General features: G+C 42.7%; 1 protein-coding gene across 1 annotated transcript in view; it reads left to right on the top strand.

Annotated features, from left to right (window-relative positions):
- The first annotated feature begins 295 nt into the window (after window positions 1-295).
- LOC106562312 (uncharacterized) overlaps window positions 296-25,654 on the top strand; it is a 31,545-nt gene continuing 6,186 nt past the window's right edge. Inside the window, exons 1-30 of the mRNA XM_045689219.2 lie at window positions 296-347; window positions 657-719; window positions 1,780-2,041; window positions 2,323-2,437; window positions 2,697-2,787; window positions 2,885-2,991; window positions 4,238-4,454; window positions 4,550-4,675; window positions 5,050-5,167; window positions 5,267-5,405; window positions 5,653-5,763; window positions 5,904-5,973; window positions 6,207-6,344; window positions 6,448-6,612; window positions 6,729-6,823; window positions 7,052-7,178; window positions 7,287-7,542; window positions 7,716-7,768; window positions 8,048-8,148; window positions 8,963-9,114; window positions 9,193-9,331; window positions 9,663-9,773; window positions 10,232-10,411; window positions 10,549-10,788; window positions 10,869-11,025; window positions 11,119-11,247; window positions 11,728-11,878; window positions 11,995-12,038; window positions 12,126-12,368; window positions 12,774-25,616. Of these exons, the coding sequence (XP_045545175.2) occupies window positions 311-347; window positions 657-719; window positions 1,780-2,041; window positions 2,323-2,437; window positions 2,697-2,787; window positions 2,885-2,991; window positions 4,238-4,454; window positions 4,550-4,675; window positions 5,050-5,167; window positions 5,267-5,405; window positions 5,653-5,763; window positions 5,904-5,973; window positions 6,207-6,344; window positions 6,448-6,612; window positions 6,729-6,823; window positions 7,052-7,178; window positions 7,287-7,542; window positions 7,716-7,768; window positions 8,048-8,148; window positions 8,963-9,114; window positions 9,193-9,331; window positions 9,663-9,773; window positions 10,232-10,411; window positions 10,549-10,788; window positions 10,869-11,025; window positions 11,119-11,247; window positions 11,728-11,878; window positions 11,995-12,038; window positions 12,126-12,368; window positions 12,774-25,616 (16,780 nt within the window). The 5' untranslated portion in view covers window positions 296-310. The remainder of the gene's footprint in view (window positions 348-656; window positions 720-1,779; window positions 2,042-2,322; window positions 2,438-2,696; window positions 2,788-2,884; window positions 2,992-4,237; window positions 4,455-4,549; window positions 4,676-5,049; window positions 5,168-5,266; window positions 5,406-5,652; window positions 5,764-5,903; window positions 5,974-6,206; window positions 6,345-6,447; window positions 6,613-6,728; window positions 6,824-7,051; window positions 7,179-7,286; window positions 7,543-7,715; window positions 7,769-8,047; window positions 8,149-8,962; window positions 9,115-9,192; window positions 9,332-9,662; window positions 9,774-10,231; window positions 10,412-10,548; window positions 10,789-10,868; window positions 11,026-11,118; window positions 11,248-11,727; window positions 11,879-11,994; window positions 12,039-12,125; window positions 12,369-12,773; window positions 25,617-25,654) is intronic.

Below are 25,654 nucleotides of genomic sequence, written 5' to 3'. Positions count from 1 at the left end.
TGGTTGGTCACGATAAATATTGGAACTTGGTCACAAGGTAAACAAATCTAGGAACCACTTGTTGATGACAGCTTTTTCTGTGCAATGATAAAATGGGGTTTAAACCTCTTATACTGAATTGAGAGGGCCATGAAATCCTTTGGATGGAGCCAACCCTTCTGCCACACCTTCACGTCTATTAGAACTTAAGACCTTCCTTTCACTCAGGTGGTATAAAACCAAGCTAAGTACCTTTCTCATACCACCTGTTTTCCCTACCCAGAGGATGATCATGGGGACAACACAGACACCCACATGGGTGTTAATATGGATGGCACTGGTGATTGGTTTAACTGCCTCTCAAAGTGGTGGGTAGAATCCATGATTTTGATTTACATGAAACCTTGTACTTTAGTGTTGACAGGGCTAAACTGTATGTTACTGTATGTCATAGCGCTCTCACAATAGCTCCAATGTTTATCTCATTGGACAGCCTAACAATGAGTGAATATGCTCAGTCTTGCCTTTGTGTGCCTTTTAAGCATGGGTTATGATTGATGAATAGGTAAATGTAGGATTGGCAAGAGAACTACATAACAGAACCTGAAATATACAGGATTCCACAATGATTTACAGTAAAAATTCCTGTAACTTATTAACATACACTTTGATTTCAGAGGATACACCAAAGACCACAGTTAACATCATCCCCTCAATGTCAAGGATACCTGAGATTGCAGGTAAGCTTCATAATACCTGTGCTATACAGATGCATGAGCCCTGAGGATGATGACAATGATTAACACTGCAGCCTTACATATCCACAGACAGTGGTGATAGGACAATAACCATGATGGAGACAGTCATAACACTGCAGCCTTACATATCCACAACATATCCACATGTGCAACAGGTTTTGTGTATTAGCTGCGGTTTGAAAAGCAAAAAGTAGGCTTACTTATTAATTTATGTTTCAAGTTCATAAACATAATAGACATTGGATGTACTTTGAAAAGTCTTGGTATTTTAGTTGATTAAATATTGAATTTGGCGTTTACTACTATAGCCCATAGAAACGCATTGAATAACACATTCATAAATGCCAAAAAACTGTCTGGAGATATAAGAAAGCTCAGGAAATATTTGTGTTTTTTTTGTCACATATTTAACCCCTTTTATTTTCTTGGCACAAAACTACCTCCATACTTCCATTAATTTGTATGGGTTAACTTCAGACGAGTCCCATGACACTTGTGGGGGTTGTAGACCAAATGGACGCAAAAGACAGAAGTTGGCACATCGGCGGTACCGACATCAGATGAGTTATGTGACACCTCAGTGGTCATATTAGCTAGTAGGCCAAATCGTTTGGACGCTAAAGACGTTTTCGTCAGAATACCGATTTTCAGGATGTCCCCTGGTGTGACAAACAGCTCCGTAGCTCTGCCACTTTCAACCTCAGATGCGGAAGGTCGACATAGGTGGATGCGGTGGATTGAGATGCAGCCCATGCAAAAAAACCAGATATCCTTAGCTTAAAGTGACAGATTTTGGTGGGGATTTATTTATTATGTTAATTAGATTGACACACGGGTGTGTCAGTAGACTCTTATGATGAGTGAGTAAAGCCAATCTAGCAGTCAACCATTGGACTCCTAGTTAAATGCAAGGTTTTACGAGGGGCAAAAATGGGAAATAATATCTGCTCCCCGTTATCTATTCATTTCTTTCTAAATATCTGAAGATAAAAGCTGCTGAGTTGTATGCTATCATAGCTGAATTGGTTGTCCTTTCCTCCAGGAGTGAGTCCTATACATAATGGCCAAGTCTGCAGTACGTGGGGTAACTACCACTTCAAGACCTTTGACGGAGACATCTTTCAGCTCCCCTCCACCTGCAACTATGTTGTGACCTCACTGTGCCATAGCAGTTATGAGGATTTCAACATCCAGATGAGGCGGCAGGTGGTGGACAACCAGCCCACCATTAGCAAGATAACCATGAAGCTGGATGGCACAGTGGTGGAGCTATCCAAGGGTTCCGTTGTTGTTAATGGGAATAAGTAAGTTCCTCAAGAATTTCTCATGTAGCTGTATTTTTTAATCAGTGCTCAAGTAGTTGGATGTCATATTGTTGTCCCAGTCGCTTTGATTTAACAGATTAGACTCAACCTTATACTTGGTAATTATGCTCAAGCACATATTTACAGTGACAGAGATGAGAATGTTGTTTTTAAAGTACAAATGAAAATGTCATAAAATGAAGTCAATTGAGCTAATGTAAAATTGGTTGGTCTGACTAAGTTCTAGTTGAATCTAGTGCTTTGTCTTCCTCTTCCTCCAGTGCCACCTTACCATTCAGCCAGTCTGGTATTCTCATTGAAGAGACTCCCTCCTACATCAAGATCAAAGCAAAACTGGGATTGGTAGCCATATGGAACCAGGACGATTCCTTCTTGGTAGTACAACAATTATGCATTTATGAATATTTCTAGGTGGAGTTAGATTTTTGCGGTGTGGTCAATGTCTACATTTGAAGGCCTGTGCTGTGGTGGGCACTGTGTTAACAACAGTTAATTAAGGTAGTCCTAATCTATAGTTATTAAGGAATAGGTTGTCACTCCTGTTAAATCTTTGTTTTGTTACAGTTATTTCCCGTTTTTGTCGAGTGTTATGCGGTTATGGAGGTAAAATGTCACCCTAAAATGTCTATTTCAGGTGGAGATGGACATCAAATTCAGAAATAAGACCTGTGGTCTATGTGGAGATTTTAATGGAATTCAGCAATTTGATGAGTTCTATAGCCATGGTACATTTTCATTGACACTATCAACACATCAACCATTGCCTATTATTTGGAATACAGTTGACATTTAACAATAATTTGATTTATTTTTATGCCAAAGGTATGAAATTGTCCCCTGTCGACTTCGGAAACTTCTGGAAATTGGATGGACCCACTGAAAGCTGTACTGAAAACACACTGCCTTCAAATCAGAAATGCCCCAATCTGGTAGGTTACACTTCATCGCTTATGATAAGAATAGGGATATTGGCTAGGCTGCTGTGTACTTAACAACTTGTGGGGTCCGAAATGACTTACTCCCTTGATAAAGATTTGCAAAAATGACTGTAGTGCTACAGTATATTGTGTGCTCCATTTCTTTGAAAATTATATTATTTTATACTAATACAATTGCTCTGAGAAAGACATTTTGTTAAAAAGTCATATTTTCTTTCTCTCCAGTCTGGGGTCAAAATTATTGACACCCCTGTGTTCAATACCTTTCAATACCACACCTTGCAAATAATGGCACTGAGCCTTTTTCTAGAATGTTTTATGAGTTGGAGAACAAATTCTGAGGGATTTTAGACCATTCCTCCATACAGAATCCTTCAAAATCCTTGATATCCTTTGTCTGTGCTTATGGACTGCCCTCTTCAATTCAAACCACAGATTTTCAATGGGTGTAAAGTTCGGAGACTGAGTTGATTTTGAAGACAAATATATATTTATTGGGGGATTTTGATGTGTGCATGGGGTTATTGTATTGCTGGAAGATCCACTGAAGACCAAGTCTCAGCAATCTGGCAGTGGCAACAAGGTTTTGGCAAAAATGTCCAGGTACTGGGTAAAGTTCATGATTGATCTTTACAAGAGCCCCAGGACCAGTGGAAGCAAAATAGCCCCTTTTTGCAATGGCCATCTCAGTCTCTCTTTGAAACCCATTGAAAATCTGTGGTTTGAATTAAAGAGGGCAGTCCATAACAACAGACAAAGGACATCAAAGATCCTAAACAGTGAAGGCTGCTGAGGGAAAGACGGCTCGTAAAAATGGCTGGAACGGAGTAAATGGAATACCGTTCCACGAATTCTGATCCAGCCATTACCACGAGCCCGTCCTCCCCAATTAAGTTGCCACCAATCTCCTGTGGTCCTAATTTGTTCTCCAAATCATAAAACATTTTAGAAAAAGGCTTATTGCAGTTAGCCTCACAAGGTGAAGTACTGAAAGATAGTGAAAACAGGGATGTCAATAATTTTCACCTCTACCTTTCTGAGATGTTTTTTGTATTACTTTTTAAACAAAATCTATTTCTAGAAGCAATCGTATTAATATAAAATAATATATTTTACCAAATTTGTTTTGCATTTATTTTATACAGTAATTTCTGCTCGTCTTTATCAAGGGTGTCAATTATTTCAGACTCCACTGTATATGTCCTAATTATAACATCTGTCTGTTTTTGTTTGATAGAAACCAGTTTGTGAGCAGTTGCTCTCCGGTCCTGCCTTCAGCAGCTGTAAGGACTTATTGGCCATTGACTCATTTGTTGAGGCCTGTGTATCTGACCTGTGCCACTGTGATAACAGCACCAAGTCCTTCTGCCTGTGCAACACTATCTCAGAGTACTCCCGCCAGTGTGTTCATGCAGGGGGGAAGCCCAAGCAATGGAGGAGTGAACAGTTCTGCTGTAAGCATGCCCTTACTCCCCGTATCAACATTCAAATCGCACATTGGTTAGTTGCAACAGTGTACTCATATTTTGACATAACCTTATCTTTGCAGATAAGACATGCCCCTTCAACATGGAGTACAAGGAGTGTGGAAACCCCTGTGTTGACACCTGCTCCAACCCTGAGAGAGGCCAGCTGTGTGAGGAACACTGCTCAGATGGCTGCTTTTGTCCTCCAGGTAGGCAGACATATTTAAACATTCTCTGAACATCCTCTTCTTCAAAGAGATGTAATAAAAATCCATTGGAATGGAGCAGACTGTATACTGATAGAATGCAAAGTAATTGATTCCATATTGTGGACTGGACTATGTTGCGTTACAAAGGCAATTACAAGTTTGGTGTTTTGTAATGGCCAGGTATATTATCTGATTCATGTGGTATTTAGTTCCTGACACAAGAATAAGCCAGTTGAGTTTCAGAAATTGTCTGTCGAGACAGAAAAATACTTTGAATTCAGATTTTGGAGTAAAACAAAAGACATAGTGTTGCCTTTGTAGGGCAGTATGTTGGGATGGAGACATAATAACCACATGTATGCGCTCACCCAAAGGAACCGTTTTTGATGACGTCAACAAGAATGGTTGTATCGCCTTGAGTCAATGCTCCTGCCGCCACAATGGAAAAACCTACGCACCCGGAGAGTCTTATTCAAGCACTTGTAAAGATTGGTAAGAAAACCAGGCTAAGAATTCTGACTTGAGACAAAAAGTTATTCCAGGGGTGACAATTTGTAAGTTCCATTGAATAATTTATATTTTGCCCTTAAGCTCCTGTGCTGGTGGTCAGTGGAAGTGTGTGGACAAGGACTGTCCTGGCACCTGTGCTGTGGAGGGTGGATCCCACATCAACACCTATGATGGAAAAACCTACACCTTCCATGGGGACTGCTCTTATGTTCTGACTAAGGTGATTATACAGTTTCCTCATCAAAGCTCTGTGTGCATGAATCTCATTCACATAAAATACATTTTGAAACGTGCAACCTTCTTTGTAGTTATTATGTCTGTATTACAGCTTTGCCTCCATCTTCTTTACTTTTCTTCTGATATATCCAGTTTTTATGATGAAAATTGTAATATAGAAAAGGGCTCTCCAACCATGTTCCCGGAGTGCTACCGCCCTGTATGTTTTGACTTAATTATGTTTTTTTCAGGACTGTGATGGGATGCAATTCACTGTACTGGGGGATCTGGTGCAGTGTGGGCTTTCTGACAGTGAGACTTGTCTAAAGGCTGTTACCCTGTCCCTCTCAGAAGGAGCCACTGTAAGTATTCTTTGACTGACATGCTATCAGCCTTTGACTGCAGTAAATGTTTTTTCCCTAGTGTTGTTAGGTTTTAGACTTGAATGTATTATTTGAATAACATGAATAAGCATATGGTCAAACAATGCCCCTCTACGCAGGTGATCAACATACAACCCAATGGAAAAGCCTTTGTAAATGGAATCTATTCTCAGCTGCCCTTTTCTGCTGGTAAGTTACAGTTGTACAATAAACATACAGTACAATCAATGTAGTCATGACTAGGCATACATGAAACGTGTGTCCTACAGTTAAAGCACATCATGGTATGGGGAATACATCATGATAAAGGGGAATGTTGTGATGGTGATGCAGCTTTATCATTCAACACTGACACATATTTTACTTAATAACATCATAATGCTGAATCTTACTCCTTCCTCTTCCCACTTTGTTCCTTATAGCTGGAGTAACTATTTTCAGAGCCTCCTCATTTTTCATCATCATCCAGACCACCTTTGGCCTCCAGTTGGAAATCCAACTCTCACCAATAATGCAGGTCTATATTGCTGCAAGCACCGTTTGGCAGCAGAGAACTTGCGGTATGTCTCATCATCCGTTGACCAACCACCACAGTCCACTGAGGTGTTCATGTTCTGGGAATTATTTATTTTCCCTGTATATAAATACATGTTCACCCTACAGGTCTTTGTGGAAACTTCAACAACAACCAAGGAGATGATTTCAAGGTCCTGAGTGGAGTGACTGAGGGCACAGCCATTGGTTTTGCAAACACCTGGAAAACACGAGCCAGCTGCCCAGACATCAAGAGTAGCTTTGAAAGCCCCTGCAGTTTAAGTCTTGACAATGGTATCTGCATGGTTTATCACCTTTCCATGTCTGTTTTAATTGTTATGGAGAATGGTGCAAGTGTTTCTTAAAGTTGGCCTAACTAATTCCTGTGGTTTATTTTTTCACTATTTCAGAGAAGTATGCCCAGCACTGGTGCTCTCAGCTGGCTGATCCTAAAGGGTTGTTTGCTCCATGCCACACAGCAATAAGCCCAGACATGTACAAAGAAGTGAGACCATTTCACCATACTATTCATTTCAGACAGTTTCCTGAGCATAACTAATATACAAATGTATGTAACGTGATGCCAGCTGTTATGGGGAAATTGAGAATTACGTTGCTTGCTGTTAGGTATTGTTTATCTGCACAGAATTTGTGCATATTATGCACACACAATTAATTAAAACTATTGTACAGTATAATATGGATGCTGTTGTGACTGTGGTTTTCTATTCAGAACTGCATGTATGACAGCTGTAACTGTGAGAAGAGTGAGGACTGCATGTGTGCTGCCGTCTCCTCTTATGTCCACGCTTGTGCTGCCGAGGGTATCCAGCTCAGCGGCTGGAGAGACACTATCTGCAGTGAGTGACAATCACACCATAATACCTAAGAAGATGTGTCAATTGTGGGAGAATAAGATACAAATATTGAAAATATTTACATCAAACACTAATTGTTGCCATCCCCAGACAAATACTCCACCTCGTGCCCTAGCACCATGGTCTACAGCTACAGCATAAAAAGCAGTGATCGCTCCTGCCGCTGCTACAGCGACTCTGACTTTACCTGTTCAATCACCTTCGAGTCTGTGGATGGGTGTGTCTGTTCTGAGGGAACCTACCTGGATGATGAGGGAAAGTGTGTTCCACCAGCCAGCTGCCCTTGTTATTACAAGGGCTCAGTGGTGTCCCCTGGAGAGGTCATGAGCAAGGATGGAACCATGTGGTATGGACCGAGTTATTTACTTACCTATACTCAAGCTGTATATCAATGTAATTCACTACACATTTTATTTCAAAGGCATATTTTTGGGACTTTATGAACCAAGAGCCTTGGGCCTTGCTTTCCTGTAGTGAGCATAGGGACATTCAAGTACCATTAACACCATTTTATTTCAGCACCTGCAAGGAGGGAAAACTCCGTTGCATTGGAGATTCACCCGATCAGCCAAGTAAGTTTATGTATATAAATTGTCAAAACAACTCACAATTTTGAGCTATTGTACTGTGCCAGACAACACTGAATTTGAAATAAGTACAAAAATTTAATGGCACTCTTCCAAATCCTATATACAGATATAGTGTGTGGTAATAGTATGCTATTGGCAACAGAACCAGGCTATGTGCATGTTGAAATATTATCTCTCCATCCTAGTACACACTTTACAGAGCATTTTGATTTTGTGAAAGACACAACAGTCATGATACATGAATTCCCTTTATTTTCACAGCATGTGTTGCACCAATGGTTTTCTTCAACTGCTCCAATGCAAGCCCAGGAGTGAGAGGGTTAGAGTGTCAGAAGAGCTGCAACATTCTGGATATGGCCTGTGTAAGTCCCCTATTCACCTCGCCTCCAGTCCATTCCGCACAGCGGATATACGCCTGCGTACAAAACATTAAGAACACCTTCCTAATATTGATATTAATACACAATCCGTCTCAATTGTCTCAAGGCTTGAAAATCCTTCTTTAACCTGTCTCCCCCTCTTCATCTAAACTGATTGAAGTGGATTTAACAAGTGACATCAATAAGGGATCAATGCTTTCACCTGGATTCCCCTGGTCAGTCTATGTCATGGAGAGAGCAGGTGTTCTTAATGTTTTCTACACTCAGTGTATAGTCATATAATGCCCATAGGATAATGAATTAAAATCGAGAGTAAAATATAAACTTTCATTTTTTTTGATATTGGTATAGTTAACCTCATCTCTAAGCTATTGCGCACAGCGCATTTAAGCCTCATGCATCAAAGATTAAATGTTGTCCTTAGTGGGAGTGACCATATAATTCTATGGGAGTTTCCTTATTGAGTAAAGTATTGGTCGTAATTTAATTTGAGCGAATCACACGACTGCGAGGCGTGGCTCCGTGCTTGTGGTGCGCTAGTGTATGGGGGTGAGCTAGGGGGAAGGTGTTGTGGGAGATGACTGGTTGGTAGATTAAGCTGAATAAGCCAATGCCTATGCCCTGGGAGTTTCTCCTAGTCTTTCTGTATTGGCTAATGGCTAATGAAGGCCAAGTTTGACCTTTTGGTCCACCAGACTTCACGCATTTGTGCGGAACTTTCCGTGAACCAGATTAACGTTTAGTAAACACAATTTTTACACAGTATATTTTCAAATCAATCATTTTCAATTTACAGATCAGCACAGAATGCATATCAGGCTGTATGTGTCCCTCTGGACTGGTATCCGATGGAAAAGGAGGCTGCATCAAGCCAGACCTTTGTCCTTGTTCTCACAATGGAGCTACTTACCAACCAGGAGACAGCATCAAGGTCGACTGCAATACCTGGTAAGGTTATCTTGCCTCAATTGGGGTTTTAAACCAATTAAGACTTCAGTCTGATATATCTGTTTTTGCCACTTTCAGCACTTGTAAAGACAGAAAATGGCAGTGCACAACTAACCTGTGCCATGGAACCTGTGCCATTTATGGAGATGGACACTACATTACTTTTGATGGGAAACGATTCACTTTTGATGGAGACTGTGAATACACACTTACAAAGGTATGCTTGCAGGGTTTCTTGATAGTCTAAGTGATCAACACCAGTATTATTTGATTTATTGGTCAAGTATTAATACATGCTGAACAATAAGGGTTTGTGTTAATTGTTTTAAGGTATATACTGTAGGTGTTTCTGGGGAGTCTGAAAAGCAAATTTGAAACTGTTTGGACATGATCTGCTGTTGCTTTGTGGATGCTGCTGTAGCATTCCCAACAAGCTGAACCTTTTCACTATTTCAATGATTGACTTACATGTTTGGTTGGAGATAATGTGCCAACCACCAAAATACTATGTTCGCTGTTGTTAAATTTATGACTGAAACCTTAAACAGGACTACTGTGGTAGCAACAATGCCAATGGCAGCTTCAGAGTCATCACTGAGAACATCCCTTGTGGAACAACAGGCACCACCTGCTCCAAGGCCATTAAGCTCTTCCTGGGGGTAACTAGATTCCTGCTTTCTGCCTGGCACATACCATTACTGAAGCCAAGACTACTAATATAACATGCATACATACATACATACATACATACATACATACATACATACATACATACATACATACATACATACATACATACATACATACATACATACATACATACATACATACATACATACATACATACATACACACACACACACACACACACACACACACACACACACACACACACACACACACACACACACACACACACACACACACACACACACACACACACATACATACATACATGCATACTATAAAGCACACTATATACACATAAATCAAAGCTTCATGAGGCTTGGCAAAAAAATGAACATTATGGCATACATTATAACATAATGAGTAATTAGATACATTAATACCTTAACTGTATACTCAAACTATATAAAAAAAAAAAAATCTCTTTCAGAACAGTGAATTAATTCTGACAGAAGGGAACTACCAAGTCATTGAGAGAAATACAGGGGAGGCGGTTCCTTACCAGATTCGCACAATGGGCATCTACCTTGTGATTGAAGCCAATAATGGTTTGATTCTCATGTGGGACAGGAAAACAAGCATGTTCATCAAACTGAACCCACAGTTCAAGGTACATTTCAACTTTGATTGGATGACAAATTAGATATTAAAATATTGTTATAGTATTCCATCAACTGATAAGTTGATGGAAGTCTGTTATGACTCCTTTTTATCATTCAACTGAATCTTTTGCTATGTCCTCTTCAGGGACATGTCTGTGGTCTGTGTGGAAACTATGATGGCAATGCAAACAATGACTTCACTACCAGGAGCCAGGCAGTTGTTGTCAATTCTCTAGACTTTGGAAACAGCTGGAAAGTCTCTGCAAGCTGCCCCGATGCAAAGAGCAAAAGGAGCCCCTGTACTGCCAACCCTTACAGGCAGTCTTGGTCACAGAAGCAGTGCAGCATCATACAGAGCAAAGTTTTCACAGACTGCCATTCTAAAGTAGGTTTAGACTTTAGTCGTTCACTGAATGTTTTGGAATTTGATATGATCATGTTGACCTAATCATGTTCTCCAATTAGGTGGACCCCTCTCCTTTCTACGATGCTTGTGTGACAGACTCATGTGCTTGTGACAGTGGTGGAGACTGTGAGTGTTTCTGTACTGCTGTGGCAGCTTATGCAGAGGCCTGTAATGAGGCTGGAGCCTGCATAGCCTGGAGAAGCCCACAAATCTGCCGTGAGTTTCTAAATGTTCAATTCATTTAAGTGCTGACAGTTTAAACCGAATTGAAGATAATACTTACAGAGAGCTTTTGTCCACCACATACAGCACTGTTCTGTGATTACTATAACCCCACTGGAGAATGTGAGTGGCACTACAAGGCATGTGGAGCTCAGTGTATGAAGACCTGCAGGAATCCCTCTGGGAGCTGCTCAACTCAGATACCACCCCTTGAAGGTACAGTAAACATTCATTTAGGATATATTTTGGGTAACAGCAATTTTCTATAACAGATACTTAGTATTTCTTTAATGTTAAAGCTAGAGTCCTTAATTGAAACAATAACAAAGTGGCCACCCCGGAAAATTGTAACCACTCTCAAATCCATAGACAGAGCTATGGATGCAAGGGCTGACCATTCATGATATACAAATTATTGGTTTAACCATGTTTTGCAGCTATACAGTGCTGGATTTCATTTTTTTTGTTTACAAACATTGGGGTAAAACAAGTGTATATTTTAGGTTCTTATGGGGTACGACAGTTGAACAATGCTCAGGAGGCATTTATAAATTATATTCTTCAATAAGTAATGGAAATATATTATTCATTTATATGTCAGAAAATTGCTATAGCTACAAAATATTCTAGCTTTAAATTACCTCAATCAATCAATTGCTTTTTGATCATTAATATTTGAATATTCTTCTTCTTTAGGTTGCTATCCAAAATGTCCTCCTGCTCAACCCTTCTTTGATGAAGATATAATGAAGTGTGTGGAGAAGGAGCAGTGTGGCTGCTATGGCAGAGATGGAAAACACTACAATAATGGAGAAAAAGTACCAACCACAGAAAACTGCCAGACATGGTATGCCTTTAGTAATACAGAGAATCTTGGTCTTGGCCAGAATTGTGAACACCGTAACTATGTTTGGATGTCATAAATGAAACTAAGTAGAATTGTAAATGTTTATTTTTCCAAAGCTATTGTAATTCCGTGACAGTGGACTGCAAATACGATGAACAAGGTATGAATGCATCCCTCAACAAAAACAAAAACAGATTAATAATGTTTTCAACATTCCAGTACGCTAAAATATATCTTATCCTTTCAGCTTGCACTTGCACCTACAATGGGAACAAATACCCCTATGGGCATATCATATATGATACAACAGATGGACATAGGAGCTGTATAACAGCAGTTTGTGGGAAGAATGGAACCATTCACAGGGACATGTACCTATGTTCAACTACAACTCCAATTCCTTCTACTCTATCTTCGATTGTCCCTACCTCTACATCATCCTCTACAGTGACAACAAATGTTTTCACTTTCTCAACACCAACACCAACTGGTGGGTACCTGAGACTAAGTCTTGAGTGACTAGTGACTAGTATGACTTGGTTAAATATCAGAGTAGGCTGAGGATGGGAGGATGGCTCATAATAATGAGTCAGAAAGAGTAAATGGAATGGTCTCAAACACAAATCAGTTGTTTGTGTTTGAGACCATTCCATTGATTCCGTTCCAGTTATTACTATGAGCCCATTCACTCTGTTTAAAGTTCCACCAGCCACCATTGTTGCATATGAAGTGTAAAAACTACAGCAAGTATCTCTTGCAATCAAAATGGCTGAAGACATTGCTAATTCGGCACCTTCATTAGATTGTGTTACATTATCACCACTTTAAAATAAGAAAAGGTATTTTTATTTTTGTATTTAACTGACTAACTGTAATGTAATCCATGATTCTATAGCGCCAACCACAACTTCAACAGAGACAACAGTGTCTCCAACAACCTTTACTACTACATGTGGATATCCATGTGTGTGGTCACAATGGTTTGATACCACATTCCCTACACTTGGAACTCCAGGAGGAGACTCTGAAACCTACAACAACATAAGAGCAGAGGGACACGATATATGTGAGAAGCCAAGCAAGATTCAATGCAGAGCCGAGAAGTACCCAAATGTTAGCATAAGCCAAGTGGGCCAAGTGGTGCAGTGTGATGTAGCAGAAGGGTTGACTTGCAGAAATGAAGACCAGTCAGGCAAATTCCCACTGTGCTTTAACTACCAAGTTCGAGTCCTCTGCTGTGATGAAAATCTTTGCACATCTAAGTCTACAACCATTGCACCAACAACTACAATGCCACCTGTTACAACAACAAACAAAAACGCAACCACCTCCACTATATCAACAACCACGTTGAATACAAATCCCCCAAACTGCACAGTTTGTGAGTGGTCACCTTGGTATAATGTGGACTATCCTCAATTTGGTCCTGGGGGTGGCGACAATGAATCAATTAAAAAGATTCTAGAATCTGGAAAACATATTTGTGAAAAACCAGTGGATGTCATGTGCCAAGCAGTGCGATATCCAGGGGTCCCATTGTCTGAATTAGGACAAGATGTAGAATGTAATACGAAGGTTGGACTAATATGCCAGAACAAAGATCAAGGCATTCCTCCAATATGCCTTGACTATGAAATTAAGGTGAAGTGTTGTAAGACTGTGAAATGTCAAACTACAACACCAGAAACTACAACAAGATCTACTGTCACAGCTGCAACATTGTCAACATCCACATTAACTACATTAACAAGTAAACCAACGACAATCACTACTCCTCCAACCTCAACTCAAACTCTAACCACAACTACAACTCCTACCACTACTCCAACACCCAATACCACAATCTTAACATCGACTGCTCCACCTATCACATCAACAACAGCTCCTCCCACCACTACTCCAACACCGACTACAAAGACCTCAACATCGACAGCTCCACCTACAACAAGTACAACTCCAACCACTACTCCTGCATCAACCTCAAAAGGAGAATCAACTGCCCAGTGCAGTGGTGAAGAAAGTTGTGTGTGGTCAGACTGGATCAACCTTGGTCAGCCAACGTCTGGCTCTGAAGGTGGAGATAATGAATCCATTAAGAACATCATTGCTGCTGGTTATCACATTTGCTCAGCTCCAGAGGCAGTTGAATGTAGAGCAAATCAATACCCTGGACTTCAGATCTCTCAGCTTGGCCAAGACGTGACTTGCAATCCATCCGTTGGACTGATTTGTGACAACAATAAGCAAGGTCTTCAGCAAAAGTGCTTTGATTACGAGATCCGAGTGAAATGTTGTCAATGTGGACCCACAACACCCATCCCAACCACAACTACAACAACAACAACAGTTCCTCCCACCACTACTCCTACACCCTCTACTACAATCTTAACATCAACAGCTCCATCTACAACAAAAACAACAACTCTGCCTTCCACCACAACTCCAACCTCTACTCCTGCATCAACCTCAAAAGGAGAATCAACTGCCCAGTGCAGTGGTGAAGAAAGTTGTGTGTGGTCAGACTGGATCAACCTTGGTCAGCCAACGTCTGGCTCTGAAGGTGGAGATAATGAATCCATTAAGAACATCATTGCTGCTGGTTATCACATTTGCTCAGCTCCAGAGGCAGTTGAATGTAGAGCAAATCAATACCCTGGACTTCAGATCTCTCAGCTTGGCCAAGACGTGACTTGCAATCCATCCGTTGGACTGATTTGTGACAACAATAAGCAAGGTCTTCAGCAAAAGTGCTTTGATTACGAGATCCGAGTGAAATGTTGTCAATGTGGACCCACAAAACCCATCCCAACCACAACTACACCAACAACAACAGTTCCTCCCACCACTACTCCTACACCCTCTACTACAATCTTGACATCAACAGCTCCATCTACAACAAAAACAACAATTCTACCTTCCACCACAACTCCAACCTCTACTCCTGCATCAACCTCAAAAGGAGAATCAACTGCCCAGTGCAGTGGTGAAGAAAGTTGTGTGTGGTCAGACTGGATCAACCTTGGTCAGCCAACGTCTGGCTCTGAAGGTGGAGATAATGAATCCATTAAGAACATCATTGCTGCTGGTTATCACATTTGCTCAGCTCCAGAGGCAGTTGAATGTAGAGCAAATCAATACCCTGGACTTCAGATCTCTCAGCTTGGCCAAGACGTGACTTGCAATCCATCCGTTGGACTGATTTGTGACAACAATAAGCAAGGTCTTCAGCAAAAGTGCTTTGATTACGAGATCCGAGTGAAATGTTGTCAATGTGGACCCACAACACCCATCCCAACCACAACTACAACAACAACAACAGTTCCTCCAACCACTACTCCTACACCCTCTACTACAATCTTAACATCAACAGCTCCATCTACAACAAAAACAACAACTCTGCCTTCCACCACAACTCCAACCTCTACTCCTGCATCAACCTCAAAAGGAGAATCAACTGCCCAGTGCAGTGGTGAAGAAAGTTGTGTGTGGTCAGACTGGATCAACCTTGGTCAGCCAACGTCTGGCTCTGAAGGTGGAGATAATGAATCCATTAAGAACATCATTGCTGCTGGTTATCACATTTGCTCAGCTCCAGAGGCAGTTGAATGTAGAGCAAATCAATACCCTGGACTTCAGATCTCTCAGCTTGGCCAAGACGTGACTTGCAATCCATCCGTTGGACTGATTTGTGACAACAATAAGCAAGGTCTTCAGCAAAAGTGCTTTGATTACGAGATCCGAGTGAAATGTTGTCAATGTGGACCCACAACACCCATCCCAACCACAACTACAACAACAACAACAGTTCCTCCCACCACTACTCCTACACCCTCTACTACAATCTTGACATCAACAGCTCCATCTACAACAAAAACAACAACTCTGCCTTCCACCACAACTCCAACCTCTACTCCTGCATCAACCTCAAAAGGAGAATCAACTGCCCAGTGCAGTGGTGAAGAAAGTTGTGTGTGGTCAGACTGGATCAACCTTGGTCAGCCAACGTCTGGCTCTGAAGGTGGAGATAATGAATCCATTAAGAACATCATTGCTGCTGGTTATCACATTTGCTCAGCTCCAGAGGCAGTTGAATGTAGAGCAAATCAATACCCTGGACTTCAGATCTCTCAGCTTGGCCAAGACGTGACTTGCAATCCATCCGTTGGACTGATTTGTGACAACAATAAGCAAGGTCTTCAGCAAAAGTGCTTTGATTACGAGATCCGAGTGAAATGTTGTCAATGTGGACCCACAACACCCATCCCAACCACCACTACAACAACAACAACAGTTCCTCCCACCACTACTCCTACACCCTCTACTACAATCTTGACATCAACAGCTCCATCTACAACAAAAACAACAACTCTGCCTTCCACCACAACTCCAACCTCTACTCCTGCATCAACCTCAAAAGGAGAATCAACTGCCCAGTGCAGTGGTGAAGAAAGTTGTGTGTGGTCAGACTGGATCAACCTTGGTCAGCCAACGTCTGGCTCTGAAGGTGGAGATAATGAATCCATTAAGAACATCATTGCTGCTGGTTATCACATTTGCTCAGCTCCAGAGGCAGTTGAATGTAGAGCAAATCAATACCCTGGACTTCAGATCTCTCAGCTTGGCCAAGACGTGACTTGCAATCCATCCGTTGGACTGATTTGTGACAACAATAAGCAAGGTCTTCAGCAAAAGTGCTTTGATTACGAGATCCGAGTGAAATGTTGTCAATGTGGACCCACAACACCCATCCCAACCACAACTACAACAACAACAACAGTTCCTCCCACCACTACTCCTACACCCTCTACTACAATCTTGACATCAACAGCTCCATCTACAACAAAAACAACAACTCTGCCTTCCACCACAACTCCAACCTCTACTCCTGCATCAACCTCAAAAGGAGAATCAACTGCCCAGTGCAGTGGTGAAGAAAGTTGTGTGTGGTCAGACTGGATCAACCTTGGTCAGCCAACGTCTGGCTCTGAAGGTGGAGATAATGAATCCATTAAGAACATCATTGCTGCTGGTTATCACATTTGCTCAGCTCCAGAGGCAGTTGAATGTAGAGCAAATCAATACCCTGGACTTCAGATCTCTCAGCTTGGCCAAGACGTGACTTGCAATCCATCCGTTGGACTGATTTGTGACAACAATAAGCAAGGTCTTCAGCAAAAGTGCTTTGATTACGAGATCCGAGTGAAATGTTGTCAATGTGGACCCACAACACCCATCCCAACCACAACTACAACAACAACAACAGTTCCTCCCACCACTACTCCTACACCCTCTACTACAATCTTGACATCAACAGCTCCATCTACAACAAAAACAACAACTCTGCCTTCCACCACAACTCCAACCTCTACTCCTGCATCAACCTCAAAAGGAGAATCAACTGCCCAGTGCAGTGGTGAAGAAAGTTGTGTGTGGTCAGACTGGATCAACCTTGGTCAGCCAACGTCTGGCTCTGAAGGTGGAGATAATGAATCCATTAAGAACATCATTGCTGCTGGTTATCACATTTGCTCAGCTCCAGAGGCAGTTGAATGTAGAGCAAATCAATACCCTGGACTTCAGATCTCTCAGCTTGGCCAAGACGTGACTTGCAATCCATCCGTTGGACTGATTTGTGACAACAATAAGCAAGGTCTTCAGCAAAAGTGCTTTGATTACAAGATCCGAGTGAAATGTTGTCAATGTGGACCCACAACACCCATCCCAACCACAACTACAACAACAACAACAGTTCCTCCCACCACTACTCCTACACCCTCTACTACAATCTTGACATCAACAGCTCCATCTACAACAAAAACAACAACTCTGCCTTCCACCACAACTCCAACCTCTACTCCTGCATCAACCTCAAAAGGAGAATCAACTGCCCAGTGCAGTGGTGAAGAAAGTTGTGTGTGGTCAGACTGGATCAACCTTGGTCAGCCAACGTCTGGCTCTGAAGGTGGAGATAATGAATCCATTAAGAACATCATTGCTGCTGGTTATCACATTTGCTCAGCTCCAGAGGCAGTTGAATGTAGAGCAAATCAATACCCTGGACTTCAGATCTCTCAGCTTGGCCAAGACGTGACTTGCAATCCATCCGTTGGACTGATTTGTGACAACAATAAGCAAGGTCTTCAGCAAAAGTGCTTTGATTACGAGATCCGAGTGAAATGTTGTCAATGTGGACCCACAACACCCATCCCAACCACAACTACAACAACAACAACAGTTCCTCCCACCACTACTCCTACACCCTCTACTACAATCTTGACATCAACAGCTCCATCTACAACAAAAACAACAACTCTGCCTTCCACCACAACTCCAACCTCTACTCCTGCATCAACCTCAAAAGGAGAATCAACTGCCCAGTGCAGTGGTGAAGAAAGTTGTGTGTGGTCAGACTGGATCAACCTTGGTCAGCCAACGTCTGGCTCTGAAGGTGGAGATAATGAATCCATTAAGAACATCATTGCTGCTGGTTATCACATTTGCTCAGCTCCAGAGGCAGTTGAATGTAGAGCAAATCAATACCCTGGACTTCAGATCTCTCAGCTTGGCCAAGACGTGACTTGCAATCCATCCGTTGGACTGATTTGTGACAACAATAAGCAAGGTCTTCAGCAAAAGTGCTTTGATTACGAGATCCGAGTGAAATGTTGTCAATGTGGACCCACAACACCCATCCCAACCACAACTACAACAACAACAACAGTTCCTCCCACCACTACTCCTACACCCTCTACTACAATCTTGACATCAACAGCTCCATCTACAACAAAAACAACAACTCTGCCTTCCACCACAACTCCAACCTCTACTCCTGCATCAACCTCAAAAGGAGAATCAACTGCCCAGTGCAGTGGTGAAGAAAGTTGTGTGTGGTCAGACTGGATCAACCTTGGTCAGCCAACGTCTGGCTCTGAAGGTGGAGATAATGAATCCATTAAGAACATCATTGCTGCTGGTTATCACATTTGCTCAGCTCCAGAGGCAGTTGAATGTAGAGCAAATCAATACCCTGGACTTCAGATCTCTCAGCTTGGCCAAGACGTGACTTGCAATCCATCCGTTGGACTGATTTGTGACAACAATAAGCAAGGTCTTCAGCAAAAGTGCTTTGATTACGAGATCCGAGTGAAATGTTGTCAATGTGGACCCACAACACCCATCCCAACCACAACTACAACAACAACAACAGTTCCTCCCACCACTACTCCTACACCCTCTACTACAATCTTGACATCAACAGCTCCATCTACAACAAAAACAACAACTCTGCCTTCCACCACAACTCCAACCTCTACTCCTGCATCAACCTCAAAAGGAGAATCAACTGCCCAGTGCAGTGGTGAAGAAAGTTGTGTGTGGTCAGACTGGATCAACCTTGGTCAGCCAACGTCTGGCTCTGAAGGTGGAGATAATGAATCCATTAAGAACATCATTGCTGCTGGTTATCACATTTGCTCAGCTCCAGAGGCAGTTGAATGTAGAGCAAATCAATACCCTGGACTTCAGATCTCTCAGCTTGGCCAAGACGTGACTTGCAATCCATCCGTTGGACTGATTTGTGACAACAATAAGCAAGGTCTTCAGCAAAAGTGCTTTGATTACGAGATCCGAGTGAAATGTTGTCAATGTGGACCCACAACACCCATCCCAACCACAACTACAACAACAACAACAGTTCCTCCCACCACTACTCCTACACCCTCTACTACAATCTTGACATCAACAGCTCCATCTACAACAAAAACAACAACTCTGCCTTCCACCACAACTCCAACCTCTACTCCTGCATCAACCTCAAAAGGAGAATCAACTGCCCAGTGCAGTGGTGAAGAAAGTTGTGTGTGGTCAGACTGGATCAACCTTGGTCAGCCAACGTCTGGCTCTGAAGGTGGAGATAATGAATCCATTAAGAACATCATTGCTGCTGGTTATCACATTTGCTCAGCTCCAGAGGCAGTTGAATGTAGAGCAAATCAATACCCTGGACTTCAGATCTCTCAGCTTGGCCAAGACGTGACTTGCAATCCATCCGTTGGACTGATTTGTGACAACAATAAGCAAGGTCTTCAGCAAAAGTGCTTTGATTACGAGATCCGAGTGAAATGTTGTCAATGTGGACCCACAACACCCATCCCAACCACAACTACAACAACAACAACAGTTCCTCCCACCACTACTCCTACACCCTCTACTACAATCTTGACATCAACAGCTCCATCTACAACAAAAACAACAACTCTGCCTTCCACCACAACTCCAACCTCTACTCCTGCATCAACCTCAAAAGGAGAATCAACTGCCCAGTGCAGTGGTGAAGAAAGTTGTGTGTGGTCAGACTGGATCAACCTTGGTCAGCCAACGTCTGGCTCTGAAGGTGGAGATAATGAATCCATTAAGAACATCATTGCTGCTGGTTATCACATTTGCTCAGCTCCAGAGGCAGTTGAATGTAGAGCAAATCAATACCCTGGACTTCAGATCTCTCAGCTTGGCCAAGACGTGACTTGCAATCCATCCGTTGGACTGATTTGTGACAACAATAAGCAAGGTCTTCAGCAAAAGTGCTTTGATTACGAGATCCGAGTGAAATGTTGTCAATGTGGACCCACAACACCCATCCCAACCACAACTACAACAACAACAACAGTTCCTCCCACCACTACTCCTACACCCTCTACTACAATCTTGACATCAACAGCTCCATCTACAACAAAAACAACAACTCTGCCTTCCACCACAACTCCAACCTCTACTCCTGCATCAACCTCAAAAGGAGAATCAACTGCCCAGTGCAGTGGTGAAGAAAGTTGTGTGTGGTCAGACTGGATCAACCTTGGTCAGCCAACGTCTGGCTCTGAAGGTGGAGATAATGAATCCATTAAGAACATCATTGCTGCTGGTTATCACATTTGCTCAGCTCCAGAGGCAGTTGAATGTAGAGCAAATCAATACCCTGGACTTCAGATCTCTCAGCTTGGCCAAGACGTGACTTGCAATCCATCCGTTGGACTGATTTGTGACAACAATAAGCAAGGTCTTCAGCAAAAGTGCTTTGATTACGAGATCCGAGTGAAATGTTGTCAATGTGGACCCACAACACCCATCCCAACCACAACTACAACAACAACAACAGTTCCTCCCACCACTACTCCTACACCCTCTACTACAATCTTGACATCAACAGCTCCATCTACAACAAAAACAACAACTCTGCCTTCCACCACAACTCCAACCTCTACTCCTGCATCAACCTCAAAAGGAGAATCAACTGCCCAGTGCAGTGGTGAAGAAAGTTGTGTGTGGTCAGACTGGATCAACCTTGGTCAGCCAACGTCTGGCTCTGAAGGTGGAGATAATGAATCCATTAAGAACATCATTGCTGCTGGTTATCACATTTGCTCAGCTCCAGAGGCAGTTGAATGTAGAGCAAATCAATACCCTGGACTTCAGATCTCTCAGCTTGGCCAAGACGTGACTTGCAATCCATCCGTTGGACTGATTTGTGACAACAATAAGCAAGGTCTTCAGCAAAAGTGCTTTGATTACGAGATCCGAGTGAAATGTTGTCAATGTGGACCCACAACACCCATCCCAACCACAACTACAACAACAACAACAGTTCCTCCCACCACTACTCCTACACCCTCTACTACAATCTTGACATCAACAGCTCCATCTACAACAAAAACAACAACTCTGCCTTCCACCACAACTCCAACCTCTACTCCTGCATCAACCTCAAAAGGAGAATCAACTGCCCAGTGCAGTGGTGAAGAAAGTTGTGTGTGGTCAGACTGGATCAACCTTGGTCAGCCAACGTCTGGCTCTGAAGGTGGAGATAATGAATCCATTAAGAACATCATTGCTGCTGGTTATCACATTTGCTCAGCTCCAGAGGCAGTTGAATGTAGAGCAAATCAATACCCTGGACTTCAGATCTCTCAGCTTGGCCAAGACGTGACTTGCAATCCATCCGTTGGACTGATTTGTGACAACAATAAGCAAGGTCTTCAGCAAAAGTGCTTTGATTACGAGATCCGAGTGAAATGTTGTCAATGTGGACCCACAACACCCATCCCAACCACAACTACAACAACAACAACAGTTCCTCCCACCACTACTCCTACACCCTCTACTACAATCTTGACATCAACAGCTCCATCTACAACAAAAACAACAACTCTACCTTCCACCACAACTCCAACCTCTACTCCTGCATCAACCTCAAAAGGAGAATCAACTGCCCAGTGCAGTGGTGAAGAAAGTTGTGTGTGGTCAGACTGGATCAACCTTGGTCAGCCAACGTCTGGCTCTGAAGGTGGAGATAATGAATCCATTAAGAACATCATTGCTGCTGGTTATCACATTTGCTCAGCTCCAGAGGCAGTTGAATGTAGAGCAAATCAATACCCTGGACTTCAGATCTCTCAGCTTGGCCAAGACGTGACTTGCAATCCATCCGTTGGACTGATTTGTGACAACAATAAGCAAGGTCTTCAGCAAAAGTGCTTTGATTACGAGATCCGAGTGAAATGTTGTCAATGTGGACCCACAACACCCATCCCAACCACAACTACAACAACAACAACAGTTCCTCCCACCACTACTCCTACACCCTCTACTACAATCTTGACATCAACAGCTCCATCTACAACAAAAACAACAACTCTGCCTTCCACCACAACTCCAACCTCTACTCCTGCATCAACCTCAAAAGGAGAATCAACTGCCCAGTGCAGTGGTGAAGAAAGTTGTGTGTGGTCAGACTGGATCAACCTTGGTCAGCCAACGTCTGGCTCTGAAGGTGGAGATAATGAATCCATTAAGAACATCATTGCTGCTGGTTATCACATTTGCTCAGCTCCAGAGGCAGTTGAATGTAGAGCAAATCAATACCCTGGACTTCAGATCTCTCAGCTTGGCCAAGACGTGACTTGCAATCCATCCGTTGGACTGATTTGTGACAACAATAAGCAAGGTCTTCAGCAAAAGTGCTTTGATTACGAGATCCGAGTGAAATGTTGTCAATGTGGACCCACAAAACCCATCCCAACCACAACTACAACAACAACAACAGTTCCTCCCACCACTACTCCTACACCCTCTACTACAATCTTGACATCAACAGCTCCATCTACAACAAAAACAACAACTCTACCTTCCACCACAACTCCAACCTCTACTCCTGCATCAACCTCAAAAGGAGAATCAACTGCCCAGTGCAGTGGTGAAGAAAGTTGTGTGTGGTCAGACTGGATCAACCTTGGTCAGCCAACGTCTGGCTCTGAAGGTGGAGATAATGAATCCATTAAGAACATCATTGCTGCTGGTTATCACATTTGCTCAGCTCCAGAGGCAGTTGAATGTAGAGCAAATCAATACCCTGGACTTCAGATCTCTCAGCTTGGCCAAGACGTGACTTGCAATCCATCCGTTGGACTGATTTGTGACAACAATAAGCAAGGTCTTCAGCAAAAGTGCTTTGATTACGAGATCCGAGTGAAATGTTGTCAATGTGGACCCACAACACCCATCCCAACCACAACTACAACAACAACAACAGTTCCTCCCACCACTACTCCTACACCCTCTACTACAATCTTGACATCAACAGCTCCATCTACAACAAAAACAACAACTCTGCCTTCCACCACAACTCCAACCTCTACTCCTGCATCAACCTCAAAAGGAGAATCAACTGCCCAGTGCAGTGGTGAAGAAAGTTGTGTGTGGTCAGACTGGATCAACCTTGGTCAGCCAACGTCTGGCTCTGAAGGTGGAGATAATGAATCCATTAAGAACATCATTGCTGCTGGTTATCACATTTGCTCAGCTCCAGAGGCAGTTGAATGTAGAGCAAATCAATACCCTGGACTTCAGATCTCTCAGCTTGGCCAAGACGTGACTTGCAATCCATCCGTTGGACTGATTTGTGACAACAATAAGCAAGGTCTTCAGCAAAAGTGCTTTGATTACGAGATCCGAGTGAAATGTTGTCAATGTGGACCCACAACACCCATCCCAACCACAACTACAACAACAACAACAGTTCCTCCCACCACTACTCCTACACCCTCTACTACAATCTTGACATCAACAGCTCCATCTACAACAAAAACAACAACTCTGCCTTCCACCACAACTCCAACCTCTACTCCTGCATCAACCTCAAAAGGAGAATCAACTGCCCAGTGCAGTGGTGAAGAAAGTTGTGTGTGGTCAGACTGGATCAACCTTGGTCAGCCAACGTCTGGCTCTGAAGGTGGAGATAATGAATCCATTAAGAACATCATTGCTGCTGGTTATCACATTTGCTCAGCTCCAGAGGCAGTTGAATGTAGAGCAAATCAATACCCTGGACTTCAGATCTCTCAGCTTGGCCAAGACGTGACTTGCAATCCATCCGTTGGACTGATTTGTGACAACAATAAGCAAGGTCTTCAGCAAAAGTGCTTTGATTACGAGATCCGAGTGAAATGTTGTCAATGTGGACCCACAAAACCCATCCCAACCACAACTACAACAACAACAACAGTTCCTCCCACCACTACTCCTACACCCTCTACTACAATCTTGACATCAACAGCTCCATCTACAACAAAAACAACAACTCTACCTTCCACCACAACTCCAACCTCTACTCCTGCATCAACCTCAAAAGGAGAATCAACTGCCCAGTGCAGTGGTGAAGAAAGTTGTGTGTGGTCAGACTGGATCAACCTTGGTCAGCCAACGTCTGGCTCTGAAGGTGGAGATAATGAAACCATTAAGAACATCATTGCTGCTGGTTATCACATTTGCTCAGCTCCAGAGGCAGTTGAATGTAGAGCAAATCAATACCCTGGACTTCAGATCTCTCAGCTTGGCCAAGACGTGACTTGCAATCCATCCGTTGGACTGATTTGTGACAACAATAAGCAAGGTCTTCAGCAAAAGTGCTTTGATTACGAGATCCGAGTGAAATGTTGTCAATGTGGACCCACAACACCCATCCCAACCACAACTACAACAACAACAACAGTTCCTCCCACCACTACTCCTACACCCTCTACTACAATCTTGACATCAACAGCTCCATCTACAACAAATACAACAACTCTGCCTTCCACCACAACTCCAACCTCTACTCCTGCATCAACCTCAAAAGGAGAATCAACTGCCCAGTGCAGTGGTGAAGAAAGTTGTGTGTGGTCAGACTGGATCAACCTTGGTCAGCCAACGTCTGGCTCTGAAGGTGGAGATAATGAATCCATTAAGAACATCATTGCTGCTGGTTATCACATTTGCTCAGCTCCAGAGGCAGTTGAATGTAGAGCAAATCAATACCCTGGACTTCAGATCTCTCAGCTTGGCCAAGACGTGACTTGCAATCCATCCGTTGGACTGATTTGTGACAACAATAAGCAAGGTCTTCAGCAAAAGTGCTTTGATTACGAGATCCGAGTGAAATGTTGTCAATGTGGACCCACAACACCCATCCCAACCACAACTACAACAACAACAACAGTTCCTCCCACCACTACTCCTACACCCTCTACTACAATCTTGACATCAACAGCTCCATCTACAACAAAAACAACAACTCTGCCACCCACCACTACTATTATTCCTACAACTCCTTCTGCTGTAACAACTGGTGGATCAACAAAACCAAGGATTATACCCACATTACCCCTTAATTGTTCTTCTTGCCATTACAATCATACTGACTTCCCCATTGGTAAGTTTTTATTTTCTACCGTTTCACATTTGAAACAT

This window comes from Salmo salar, chromosome 11 (genome assembly GCF_965601325.2).
Source record: "Salmo salar chromosome 11, fSalSal1, whole genome shotgun sequence".
NCBI classification, from domain to species: domain Eukaryota; kingdom Metazoa; phylum Chordata; class Actinopteri; order Salmoniformes; family Salmonidae; genus Salmo; species Salmo salar.
This window is presented reverse-complemented; position numbering and strand designations above follow the sequence as displayed.